This window comes from Charadrius vociferus, unplaced genomic scaffold, assembly GCF_000708025.1.
Source record: "Charadrius vociferus isolate BGI_N301 unplaced genomic scaffold, ASM70802v2 scaffold7, whole genome shotgun sequence".
NCBI classification, from domain to species: Eukaryota; Metazoa; Chordata; class Aves; order Charadriiformes; family Charadriidae; genus Charadrius; species Charadrius vociferus.
The window spans coordinates 3,103,820-3,117,127 of record NW_009649308.1 but is presented as its reverse complement, the minus strand read 5'-3'; the positions used below and the strand labels follow the sequence as shown (position 1 = coordinate 3,117,127).

General features: G+C 38.8%; 1 protein-coding gene across 1 annotated transcript in view; it reads right to left on the bottom strand.

The window, feature by feature from the left end:
• Nucleotides 1-1,421: 1,421 nt before the first annotated feature.
• The window catches only part of AFF2 (AF4/FMR2 family, member 2), a 243,237-nt gene continuing 231,350 nt past the window's right edge, over nucleotides 1,422-13,308 (bottom strand). The window contains exons 14-19 of the mRNA XM_009889318.1: nucleotides 12,564-12,703; nucleotides 11,946-12,009; nucleotides 8,454-8,590; nucleotides 5,294-5,365; nucleotides 4,842-4,935; nucleotides 1,422-1,475 (exon numbers count right to left, since the gene is read on the bottom strand). Coding sequence (XP_009887620.1) covers nucleotides 1,422-1,475; nucleotides 4,842-4,935; nucleotides 5,294-5,365; nucleotides 8,454-8,590; nucleotides 11,946-12,009; nucleotides 12,564-12,703 — 561 coding nt within the window. The remainder of the gene's footprint in view (nucleotides 1,476-4,841; nucleotides 4,936-5,293; nucleotides 5,366-8,453; nucleotides 8,591-11,945; nucleotides 12,010-12,563; nucleotides 12,704-13,308) is intronic.

Genomic DNA, 13,308 nt, shown 5'->3' with positions numbered 1-13,308 from the left:
ATTCTAAATCCGGGGCACCTAATCAACTCCTTTAAATAGCAAGGGAGATGTCATCACCTGCAGAGCACACACTTCATAGGGGTCTATTATAGGACAGGAATAAAAGAATAACTTCCACCTCATGAAATTTTTAGGTATAAGCCACTTCTTAAGGAACAAGAGAGGTGTAATGCTTCAGTCGTCTATTTCAGCACTAAAACTTCATGTAAACCTTGCTGTATTTTTATTGCAACACAAGGTTTCACTGACCTAAATGCCTTGAAAAATCGGCACATATCAAATAATTTGATTTAGTAGTTGCTTTTCCAATGTTAAAATGTCTTTTCATTTTTTATTTAAAGTGATTTTCTATTTCATGACTTTAGTTTGTGTCATAATCTATACTTAAATATTGAATTATCTAAGACAATATTTTCCTTTAAGCAAAGTGTTGAAATTTTTGGTTTTGCACTGATTCAGAACAAAGTCTGTTTGAAAACTTCAGCTCTTTGTGTGCTGAACTTCAACCCCTTCTACAGCTTTATTACTTTGTTTCTTTGGAGTGTCTAATAGTCGTTTCTTCTTATGAACCACTAGAAAGAGACCATTGACAATAATAATTTCCACCTAGTATTCAGCCTACTCCAATAAAGAAGGAAAGAAAGATAAAGCCTTTCTCCATTGTTTTACCTGTACCTGTATGCGTGGCCAGGAGAAAGGAGCAGGAGAAATGTGTAACAGGTGGCAATAGACATGGCAAGATAAAGGCAAGTTTGCAGCAGTAACGCACCTTCATTGAACAGCGGATCATAACTTGCATTACCCTGACTTCATATCTGAGGTGAGGGTGTTTTAACTGAGTACAAAGCCACTGATAATTGGTTGACTAAGTGCCTTCACATTTTCACCACTATTACACCTTCAGTTTTATTAAACAGCACTTACCATATATCAATGAAATATTCATTGGTCTTTCATTACTGAACGAATCATTGAAAAATCATTGCAATGAAGGTTAACTTTACTTTGGCTTCCTGAAATGACATGGTACTCGCTAGCTAATTAACAGATATTTTTATGGCCTTCACTTGGCTTGAGAAGCAAACTGTCAAGAATTCAGCACAGACCCATCATGGCTGATTTTAGACGTAAAGGAGGCTTTGCACAAAGATGAAGGTGTGTTTCAGCTCTTCCTTCCCACCCACGCTGGATGGCTCACATGGGTACCTGATTTAGCCCAGTGGGAGCCCCTCAACCCCACAAGCCCATGGTTGTAAGATCAATTCTGTAGCAGAGAAAAACATTTTCTACCTGCTTGAAAACATACCTGTAGTTCCCAAACCACTAAGTCATGGCCTGTCCTTTGCCTTTAGAGGCACCAAAACATTTCCCCCCCTCTTGGAACCATTTGTTCCCACACAGAAGTACTCAGCAGAAAATACTCACTTTCCATTGCCGCCCCAAGGTGAGGGGGCCTGTGAGGCTTTTGAAGAGTTCTGTAAGTACAAAACCAAAATATAAATAGAAGTGACACAAGTACATGAATACTGATGACACATGGCTCAACACTCCCTGTTTTTGTTGCAAGAGCTACAGTGCATGTAGCAGAACACCTCTGTACACCAGTCCCATAATTAAACAGCTGGTGGATCACTGGTAGGTTCCAACCAGCAGCTTGAAAGTCACTTGATGAAAGAGAAAATACAGTAAAGTTCCAGTAAAAGCAGATGTAGTTCACAAAGAATTGGTTTAACTACCACTGAAACTTATTCTACAAAGTAAGTTCTCCAGAGCACAAATGACTTATCTTTAGGGGGACCTGGAATCTTTTAACAAGAAACAAAATGAATTTGGGTTGATGCCCTAATGAAATTAATCCCTCCCGAGTTGCAAAGGGAGGTGGCTTGGGATTCAGACAGTAGCAGAAATGAAACTTCTAGTAAGGATCTGCTTGAATGCCTTTGTTTTTATGTATTTTATTTGCATGAACTGACTTTCCTTACCTGCTCACTCATTCTGCCTTACATGTCTGTGTAGCACCTTGTACAACGCTGTACAAAAAGACTGCCCAGCAATAATAAAGCCCAGATTTTTCCAGTCTTGCTCAGACTAGGTGGTATCTTACTTAGTTCCCATAAAAAGTGGTAGTATCAGGGCTGAAGCTATCCGTGTGCTGTCTGAAAACAATCACTCTGAGCTCCCTTGCAAAGAAGTCAGCATGCCCAGTGACAATTCAATCAAATTTTACAAGTTCTCTGCAAAGCATTACTGTCATTGTTACACGATTCGTCTGGTTACTGCAATCGCTATTTTGGATGTGAGATTCAGTGGAGCACAGAGCAGCCCAGGGCATGGCCCAAGGTCACGCAGCTGACTCTGGGAGCAAAATCCTACCCTTGACTTCTAAAAAACAGCTAAACTTGCCAAACAGTATCGACCAAAGCAGAAACCACTGCCCAAACCGTGATACTGGCCTTGCCTGCATGTTCCTATACAGCATGCCACTGTGTTTCATCGAAGACGTGAGCATGAAATGGAGTGTTTTGCAGTAGAGAGCATATGTAGTGTATATTTTTGCCACCCACTCATATGTAAGAAGAGGGAGATCCTAAGGTCCCCTGGAAAGTCTTCAGGGATGAACAAGCAGCTTTGATGTTAAGTTTCTGCTGTCTGAGGATTGTTCCTGACAGTATCAGGAGACAAATACTAGATCTGTCAAGATCAAGACTAGATCTCAATTGAGGTAGTTATTTGACAATGAAAATATTTGAAATCTTTTTGCCAATGACCATTGACAACATATTTTCAAAAACATAAAAATCTTCTTAAAACATTTAGGTGAAATGCATGAAAGGATGCCTCTTTTGCTAATCTAAAAAAGTTTGATTTCAATTTTAAAAATTTATCATTTTAGCTATATTTTCCTCCAAGTTGTCTCTAAATTTCAAAACTTCTTTTATGATTAAATGCTTATTTTCTGTTTTGAAATGTCAAAAATATCAATTTGAAACTTTTAATTGGAAGTTAATCAGAACCAGTTCTGTCCACAAATGGTTTCAATTTGGACAAAGTGGCATTTGTGAGGAAAAATGTGAAAACAATTCCGCCAAAAAATTCCTCTCCAGCTCTGCTGTAAACAGTGGGCTGCTTTTCACAGTTAAAATTGTGCAAAATTTTGAATAACAACTCTATTCAAATAGTTAATCCATTTCATTTGTATTACAGCGAACACAGAGGACATTGTGCAGCAATACAAAACTAATGCGTAGTTAGTAGCTCCCATTCTTTGCTTTTCTCCTCCTATGCCTTTACCACAAAGAGATCCTGAACGTATAATCTGTGTACACTCAAACACTACTTCTAGCAAATGAGTCACAGCGCCCATAGCATACACACAGTAACATTAGCTGAAACACTCAGCTTCAACCAGATGCCTAAACCCAGCATTCCCGATTCATCTATTTTGTTACATTTTCCATTTTTTTTCCCCCTTATTTTCATTTACATTAAAAGACATTTTCTCTGTGCGGATGCAGTAAAATGGTCTTATGCTGGGCGCACTAATATTTTCTTCATTGTACTTATTTGCACAGCTAGAGAAAGGAAAGTGGCTTTAAAGGAACAGAGAATCCCCCTGCTCCCATCTTTTTCTCTAAGAAATCACTGCTTTCTGCAGAAAAAGTTTATCAAGTGATTTGTCTAATAAGCTTTTTTTAAGAGGCAATTTACATTCATCCTGGATAAAATCTGAAGTGGACGGAATACATTTCAAGAAAATGCTGAGGCTATACATGTGTCTGGTTCAAATTTAATTTGTCGTGCAAATCCCTGACTGAAAACTCCATGAGTAGAACAGAGGCACTCCTAACGATTTCAAGAAAGCCTCAATTTAAGCAGAAGATCGGGAGTAACATTACTGAAGTTACAGAGGTACACACACACAGAGGACACCAGGGAAGTCAGGACTAAGTGGTGGCTGCCAGCATGATAGTACTGGAGTTTTACAGCAGAATGACCATTTTATCACCATTTACATGACAATATTAAAACTGCAGTGTTAAAAGCTTTACTGGTTTGCAATACTAATATGTCAAAGCCTGGAACAAATTCACAGAGGCTGAAAAAAAACAACAAAAAAAGACTGATGGGCTGACAAACCAGTATAATTACATAATTATAGAATAATATGTAGTAATAAAGTACAAGAATTAATATACGCTTCAAACAGCATTAACCAGCAAGATATAAATATCAAAACCTTGGCAGAGCTGAAGAAAGATTCTGTTTTGCTCTTAATTTAGGAACGGTGCGGACTCATCATTCTTACACCAGGTAAACAGCATTTGACAAGGTAAAGGAAAACATCACCGAGTCATGACAATCAGCTGATCTGCACTCGATTCAAGGTAAAGGCAATTGGAAGTTCCACAGCAATAAAAGGAGAAATCTCTGAGTCTTCAATAAGCTTCAGCAAATCTCGCTGAATTTAAAATCTAAGTTGAACTAACTAAAGCCAAAATAATTGCTTTATTATGGTTCATTGGGGGTCAGTTCATAATCACTTGCACATTGAAATCTTGAAAGAAACAGTTTCCTTTACAGAAACTTGCATAAACATTACATGGTGTTGAGAATAATGTTATTTTAGCAGAATTACCGAATATGGTCCTTTGAATCAGGCGACTAATCCAAAAATCCCCCAAATCACTTCTGTCCCCACTCCCTGGCAGCCATCCTGCCTCCATTTCCCAGGGGAGAGGTTACATGTGGGACTTTGAAGTCACACAGTTGTACTTGTGAGAGCTCTCAGTGCTGGTATGAATTTCATTTCATATCAATAAATTAAACAGAATAAAGATTACCTTAAAATATTCCATCAGAGATCTGGAGTACTTCATAGCATGGTCCTTCTTTAGTTTAAACATTCTCAAGTAGAGAAGTGATAAGCATCGGTAGCTGCGGTAATTAGGAAAGGATTATGTTAATTCCACTGCTTAATGAAACCTATAAACTGTAAAAAAAAAAAAAAAAGCTGACCTATATTTTGCAGTTTCTGTTCTAAGGTTAGATTTTGAAACAAGCAAATGGAGAAAGAAAAAAAAGTGGTCAAAAGCATTAAAATCCCATCTTGATAAGAGTATAAATTAGAAGAATAAATGTTTAGTCAGCTGCTGAAGAAATCCATTAGTTATCCTTTAATAGTTTAATGGAAAACAAGAATAATGATCTTCTGTAAGCTGCTTAAGTAATTCAGTACTTTTAAAGTCCTCCTTAAGATTTTAGCTGCTTCTCTCATTGTCACAATGGGACTTACCATAAAACTGCTAATTTCTTGTCCCCTTCTGTGGCAGAAGAGCCTGTGAAATTCTTGAGTCTCATTGCATACCTTGTCAGAAAGGTGAGGAGAGAAGATATTGACAGTTAAGATGTTTCCAGGAAAACTAGTGACACTCTGAAAAATAACTGCCACACATAAATATTCTTCTCCAACTGCAATAGTTAATGGTCAAATTGTTCTATAAAGATGAGATCAATGTAAAATACAACAGAAAGCACCACTTAAATCTAGAGGGCTAAAGTAAATCACCAATCCATTTTCTGGGCCAACGAGTTAAACTGTTCTTGGGCATATTAATGGGATTATATCCAGCCATCTAGGCTGAGTCCTGCAAACATTTGTGATGAGCATTGGGCAGAAGCATAAGATCTTGGCCCTATATGTACTGAAGAGTAGAGTAATACATAGTAAGGTTTTTCATATAATACTTTGGGCTTGAATAATACCTTCAAAATCCTTCTCATAAATGCTTCTTCAAAGATTTTAATGTATTGTATATAGAAAACGGTTTTAAATAAAGGAAAGGTCACGTTCACAGCTTTTTTAATTCTTGGGTCCATTAATTTATGAGCCTTGTGTACTTGGTCTTCCCTCTCTATTTAATTGCTGCTGTCCAACATTTGGATGATCAAAGACTGACTATTCCTACCTCCTCTCTTTTTTTTTTTCCTTTAACTGAGCACACTCCATTCCATGCATTTAGTCTCTTGAAAATCAATTCATCGCATAAAATCATTGTTCTGAGCCCTAATGCAATTTCACAGGTACTTGTGTTAGAATAAGTAATAGAGTTCAGCGTTGCGTAAGAAAGTTTTAAGGTATCCAGGCAGTCTTGATGAGTTCTCATTTACAAGGAGGTAATGGAGTGCAGGGAGGCTGTACGGCTCTCGCTCTGCCTTCCTCCCACCACCCGCATCATCAGCCCCCAGCGTGCAGCTGTAGCACACCACCTGATGTGGTTCCTCCGTGTCCTATCTCACCTGCTCTTCGCTATTGCTGTTCCAGTCATACTGAATGAATGTGATCAAACACCAAGACATAAGTCTCTCTGGGATATTCAGTGTTAAGTTAGGGATTTTAGCATTACTGTTAACTTAAAACACCTTTGACAGTCAGATTGGATATCCCCAGTCTCTTTGATGCTCCACTTGCTTTCACGAATAGGTGTCTGAGGCAAATACTCAGGGCAGGCACAGCTAATGCTAAAGGGGAAAATGGTGCCTCTGATGAACAGAGGAGTAAAAGTGAGAAAAATCTCCCTCTATTTCTTATCTCACAGTAAAAATCTACATTAACATTAGAAGCCATATTGAGAAAGTGTGTGTGCACAGTCCCATACTTGGTTTGTACATTCAGCACCCAGCGGAGCCCACAAGAATTGTGTATTTGTCCACGGAGTTCACTGAATCTGTACCAACCTGCTGCTCACCTGGGAAATCACCATTTTTCCATATCTGCCCACTGACAGCGATTAAATGGGCAAATCAGTCTCTCTCTGGCCGCCTACAAGATGCTGCATACAAGAGTTGGTACATTAAGCTCTACCTTTGGTGGAGGGGAGCTGCAGGTATCAGCCCTTTGTGAGCTACTCCTAGAGCTGCCACCCTCTGAGTGAAGTGGTGCACGTGTTGTGGCTCTTGAATGAATGAAGATCTTTGGTCCATCTGCTTCTGAACGGACAGACTACCGGACTGAGGAACAACATTTGCAACTGTGCCGTGTGTTTTTCTTAAAAATAAAAATAAATGCAGGCTCCTATGAAGAAGCGCTCACTTTTTAAAATAATATTTCTTTAAATGCAATTTATCCTGCCATACAGCTGTAGTTGAGTAGTTCAGGACACAAAGTACTGATCTGTGCGCTGTCAGAGTGCAGGAAGAGTTTCAGCACAGTGGAGCGGCAGTTGGCTCCTCTTCTTAAGTCCCCTGCTCTTGAGGGTTTAACTTGGGTCGTTAACTGTTGAGTGAACATCATTTTTTTGTTGAGTGACCCCTTTAGATTTCCTTTTTCTCCTTATGAAGTGCATAATGTAAAAATATGTCTTCAAATATTTAACAGGCATATTATTTACCTGAGAGTAAGAGCTTCTTAAGATTTGATACATTTTATTATGTAAATACCTACTTATTCAAAATGTACAACATGCATTATTTTTGGCAGTCCTTAATAGCTAATCTGGCATGTTAAAATCCTGCATGTTAAAAAACCCCACCTTTGTCATATTAAACCCCAAACATTTAGGGCCTGATTTGCCTCCCTTTCTTTCTCTTGTGTATACTGCCAGTAATTACACTGACATTAATGGTGATATTCCCAGCATACACCAGGGAAAGCAAAGGTGCATCACAGCGAAGAGGAAAAATCCAGTTGTTCTATTTACAGGTAAATTTAATCCTGCTTGATTTCACTTTGATAATTTGCGCAAGTAAAGCAAACAAGCCCTTAGTTACTCAGGAGACCATTATTTCTATGGAGCAACACTATGAAAAAGCTACAGGGAACAGCAGCAGATTTTAAAATAATAATTCAGGCATTTATTAGTAAGTAAAGACTCTCTCATCCATGTTCTAGCCTACAAGTCTACAAGACTATTAAAACTAATTCAGCTGGTTCACATTCCGTTAACATTAAAAATATACTTTTTTAATACAATACATGCAGAAAGCTTCCTCTCTGGCTGCGTGATCTTATGTGCCAAGTTTCTGCCTTTTTTTTTTTTTTTAACAGCCAAGTTATAAACCTCTAAAACCAGGGTTTGTAATAGAAATCCTGATAGACTCACTTTAATGTTTTGAATTATAAAACTACACCTTTTAAAAGACAAGTGTCATTGCCAAACAGTGAAATTACTATACTTTACTTCCACCCACTACATTTCAATTTTAATTTTATGAATATTGCAAATTATAACACTCACATTATAACCTCTAAAGGGGATAATTTATAAAAGCAGTGTCCATCAATTATAAATTTTCCATGACATTAATAAAATGGCAAGAACTAATTATGATGACTTCTGAGATGAAGATGCCTTGGACAAATCATTAATACGTTGAAATGGTATTTTTTAAAACATAGCAGGTTCTAATTATGACTGAAATGAGATTATGAAAATGATCACAGAAAGGACATTAACCTGATGAGTTCCACAGTCTCTGAGTACATGGTGTAAGGAGATTTAGCTTCTAATGGATCTCGCTCCATAGCGTTCCCACACTCGATGAAGGAGAGGGCAGCATCAGCATAATTCACTGCTTTGCCGAACTTCTCCAGCTGAAATGGGAATGACACCATCAAGAAAATCCTTCAGCTTTAATTTCTAGGTAGACAGATCATAATACAAAGCAACACTAGCACTAGGATGAAAGCAAAGTGATGCTGGCAGTTAAGAATTAATTCATGCAGTATTTAAGGCTGGGTCTATGTTTTTATCAAATCTTTTCAGTTCGTATATGGCCAGATGCTCCACAGAGGAAAGCCAATGTATGTCCGGTGACATGCATGGATTTACACAGGCAATGAGGAACACTAAGCATGTTTGAACAAATCCATATTGCTCCTCGATACGCGAACTAAGTTTGGATGTCACTATGCAAAGGTTAAGTAACAACTCTATGCCATTTGTCAGACGTCCCATTCTGTGTTAACTACTGACCAGAAAAAAAATCTCATCATTTATGTGATGACTGAAAAAGCAGGAAAAAAAAAAGGAGAAAATATAGCACTGCTAAATATTTTATTTTACTAGGATTTTATTGCAAAAGGTTTTAGCCCTCATAATGGTTGTGATTAAACTGACTTAGACATACTGATTTCTTTTTTTATGTGTAATGAATATTATATATGACACTTTTATAGTAAGTATTTTATAATAGTATTTAACATTTTCAATTTTTGATAGCTGGATGTAAGAATTCTACTAACGTGGCATTTGATATAAGAGATCCAATATACTTTAAATAATTTAAAAATTTCTTTGTATGTCTCTATCAAAATATTTTTGGTGCATCTGCATATGTTTTCCTTCACGAAATGGAAGCCTATCCTAGCAACATACTAAGCAGAACATTTAGTATTGGTCCAAGGTAACTGTGTATTTGCCTTTGTGGCTACTTCTAAGCAATCTTTAGAACTAGTTGCCTCTGCATGCCTTCAATTTTGAGTTCTGCTCTTGTGCATTGATTATGTATAACTGATATATATTACTTGAATGATCACAAAAGGGGAAATATTTCTAAATGTTTTCTCTCTATTCTAGGGGCCACTTCTCAGTGTATTCTTCTAATTCCTTGCTTCAAGTCTTCCAAAGATGACTTTTTGTAGTATAAAAAAAAAGAGAATCTGGCTGCAAGAGGGTTTAGTACAGACACAGGGTTTGAGCCAGAAATGGGATCCTGCTCTTTGCTCCACGCTGACTCCAGTGGAGTAGAGCTCATCACAGCTCAGCCGAGAACACAGCGAGGTCTCCAAGATCTCTTCCATATGGTACAGTCAGTTGCCACTGCAGCAGCCCATCCAAATTAGTTGATTCCTTACTGCCGTCCCAGACAAGGATAGGTTTTCACGGGGTCACTCCCCATAAGATGCAAAGTGCCCTGCCCTTCACCAGAAATCTCTTTTCCGTACAAGCTCAGGAACAGCATTGCCACAAATCTCATTAACATTTGCTGACACATTTTGAGGTCACATGCATTATCTTTCCAGCCCCTGCAACACATCTTTCAGTGCTGTGTGTGCTTTGTCATGTCAGCACCAAGTAACCAGAAGCAATTGTTTCCATAGGACAACTAACACTACGGGATTGCACAGCAAATGTGTTACATGGAGATAATTTGTGTGCAGCTGTATTGGGCGGGGAAAAAAAAAAAAAAGAAAAGTTGAGACCTAAATAGCGGAAAGAAAAAGCAGATACTTTGTTCGTGGGCATTTATGTCTGACAACAAGTTGTATCGTAGGGGATGGCCTCACATTCCCATAGGAGCACTCGGGGTGTCAAACTGCATGTGACAGGCAAGGCCTGCCTGCAGGCAGCAGCACGATGTGCTGTGCCTGCTCCTCTTAGTTCTGCTTGAGAAACACCCCTGATTCCGCAAGGCATAGTCAAAGGTAAGAGGACGGAAGACAGGTCAACACTTTCTGAGTGAATCAGGCTGTGGAGGGAAGTGGATTGACATAGCATGTTGAGATCATCAGGAGCCTGAGCCTGTAAATATTTGCTAGCGTGGAGCAGGCAGCCCTGTGCCAGAGCCCTGTGTATTTTCTTTAAAGGTCAATCAGCTGTGGGAGGTGTTGTCAGTCTGCTTCTGCCAGCCTCTCCCGCTGCAGATGTCAGGGCTCTGGCTGAACATGCTCTGCTGAGTCGGGCTGCAGGAATCAGTGCACCTCAGGTGGATGGGCAGGTTGGGAGGGAGAACTGCTAACTTACTGACAGTCACGGCAGGCTGCCAAAAACCCGAACCCACCTCCCACAGAAAACACGCTTGGTAACACCGTGCCCCGAGTCAAAAGGGAGCCCGGAGAGCTGAAGCAGCAGCTTGACACATCAACTCTCCTTCAGCTCACCGACAGCAGAGGAAGAGCCCCTTTCTTTTTTCTTTGTTTCTTTTGTTTTTTAAAAACATAGCATGTGATTGTTTTGGGGTGTGTTTTTGGACAAACACATTTCCAAGCACAAAATCTCTGATGTGGAATGATATAACATGCATGCAAAACCCCCACAAATATTAAAGCAAGAGGTGAATGATCATCTAGTTCTTTTTCAGCTGTGATTTTGAGGGGCAAAGTGGATGGCCACACTCCATTTTAGACATCTTAGTTTAAATAAATAGAGGAGTTAAATTCCACTAAGCCTGCCTAAATGAGCTGCTGTTCTGCACTCTATGTAGCGTACAGGAGCAAAGTCCCTACCTACAAAGCAAATAGCTATTAAAGCACTTCAGTGCCAGCAATATCTTAGATTGAACAGACTATGACAGAGTATAATCTGTCAGATTAAGTAGTTTTATCAAAATCAAAATACTTTGCAAAATTAAGTCAATCTTACTGGCATTTCATCTGAGGTAAAATGAGAAAAAAAGCTTTCCCAGCATTGAACTACCTCATTGCAAGATTTTTTGGGAAGAAGAGTGTTGGGTCTTTATTTACCAGCCTAAAAGTGTGCAATAAAAATGCATGTACTATTTCAAAATCAATCGTTGCAAATTTTAAACAATTGGATTGGAAATACCAAGCAGCTTTACCACATGGTAATGGTGTGGAGGGTGATTTGCCTTTCTTAACTTTCTGTTATGGAATATTTCAACATTTTTGTTTTAGACTCAAAGCGAATACACATCATCTTTCATGAAACATCCTTCATAAACAGCATGACTGTTGCTCCTCCTCGGAAGAGATACCAGCTATTGTAAGGAGCTTCTTTTTTGGGGAATGAATTGTTAAAGGCTAGGAATGGTGCTCAGGGTTTGACTTGTTCTGGACAGTGTGTTTGTGGAGTACAATCTGAAGCATACTGTAGTCAATAGCAGGGTTCCTCCTGGTTTCTGAGGCTTTAGATGACATTCAGAATGTACGGTTTTGTAACACCCAGCTCCATAGTGAAAAGAGATAAAAACCCCCTGTGATAACTTACCAATGCATCTGCTTTATGCTTCAGCTTCTTAGCCTCTTGCATGTAATAATCCGCATTGTGAAGCCTAAAGAGACAAAATCAATTATTACAAGTCTTTGTTTTCATACAGTTGGACAAACATTGTTTGAGAAAATTGCTGACTGCTTCCAAGAACAATTTTGGCATAGACACCCACTTATCTCTTTAAATCTTAACCTGAATCTTAATCTGAAGCTGCTGTATGCAAAGATATGATGGGTGACCAGAATGTAAAATAACTAGCTGTAGAAACTGGCCACCCAAAGGACCCATTAATGTGTGCTGAATGGAGGAAAGTAAAAATATTTTAAACTAATTAAGTATGAGAAGTTTCCATTAGAGGAGCTAAAATAAAAAAATGAAGAATTACTGTGAACCAACATTCATGATCTGAAAACATTTATCAACATAGTCTTCATTAATCAGTGACAACGGTTCATTTGTAAAGATTAAAACTGTGTGCCTTTGTGCAGCACTATCCACACAGGTGCCCAACACTACTGTTATAATCAAAGATACTCTCTTTCACTGTGAGCTCTGCTTCCATGAAAATCCCAACTACATAACATGCAGCTAGCACAGAGATCCAATAATACTTACACATCATCAAACGTTATTTTGGGTCTTCTGGGCTCAGAATTCCCATTGGAAAGCGTTGGCATTGCAGACCAGATGTCTGTTTCTAGATGGCTGGTGTCAAGAAGAGTGTTGGCTGTTGGTGTATTGTGAGATTCTTCCTCCTAGAAAAAAAGGACTGTTATTAACTCTTCATAGTTCAAACAAACACCTTCCAACAATATAAGGGCTCACATCCACCCCTGCAAAAACAATCCCTCGAACAAACAAAAGGCTAAGGCACAAAGTAGCACTCGTATAGACCCAACTACATCCAGGTTACCTCACCAAATCACCCTTCCATCCTTTATAACATAAGCCTATTAGATTAATTAGGCAATATGACACTATCTCTGACCCCTCCCCTGAGCTCATTAACTTACACTCTTAGGTAAAGTCAGCCTGGATACCACAGTGTTACTGACTAGGGACACTGGTTAAAGCAAGGGTGGGGAAATCTAATGCAGAAGAACTGGGTGTAAACTCAACTTCATTCAAGGTGTATCACACGAATGTAACCTTTTTTCTACATTATTAGCTAACTGTAAGGTGTCTGAAAAGTCTGCACAGATTTCAGCAAGGAATGGTTTCCTCACCCTTGCTACACAGAACACAGAGAAGAATGGAAAGCAGAAGTCAGGAGTTGTGACTTTGCATTGATTAAAACCAGAAGCATAACAGAAGCATTTAAATCAGGCAATTGCAACTTGCAAGCTAGGTCCAAGACCAG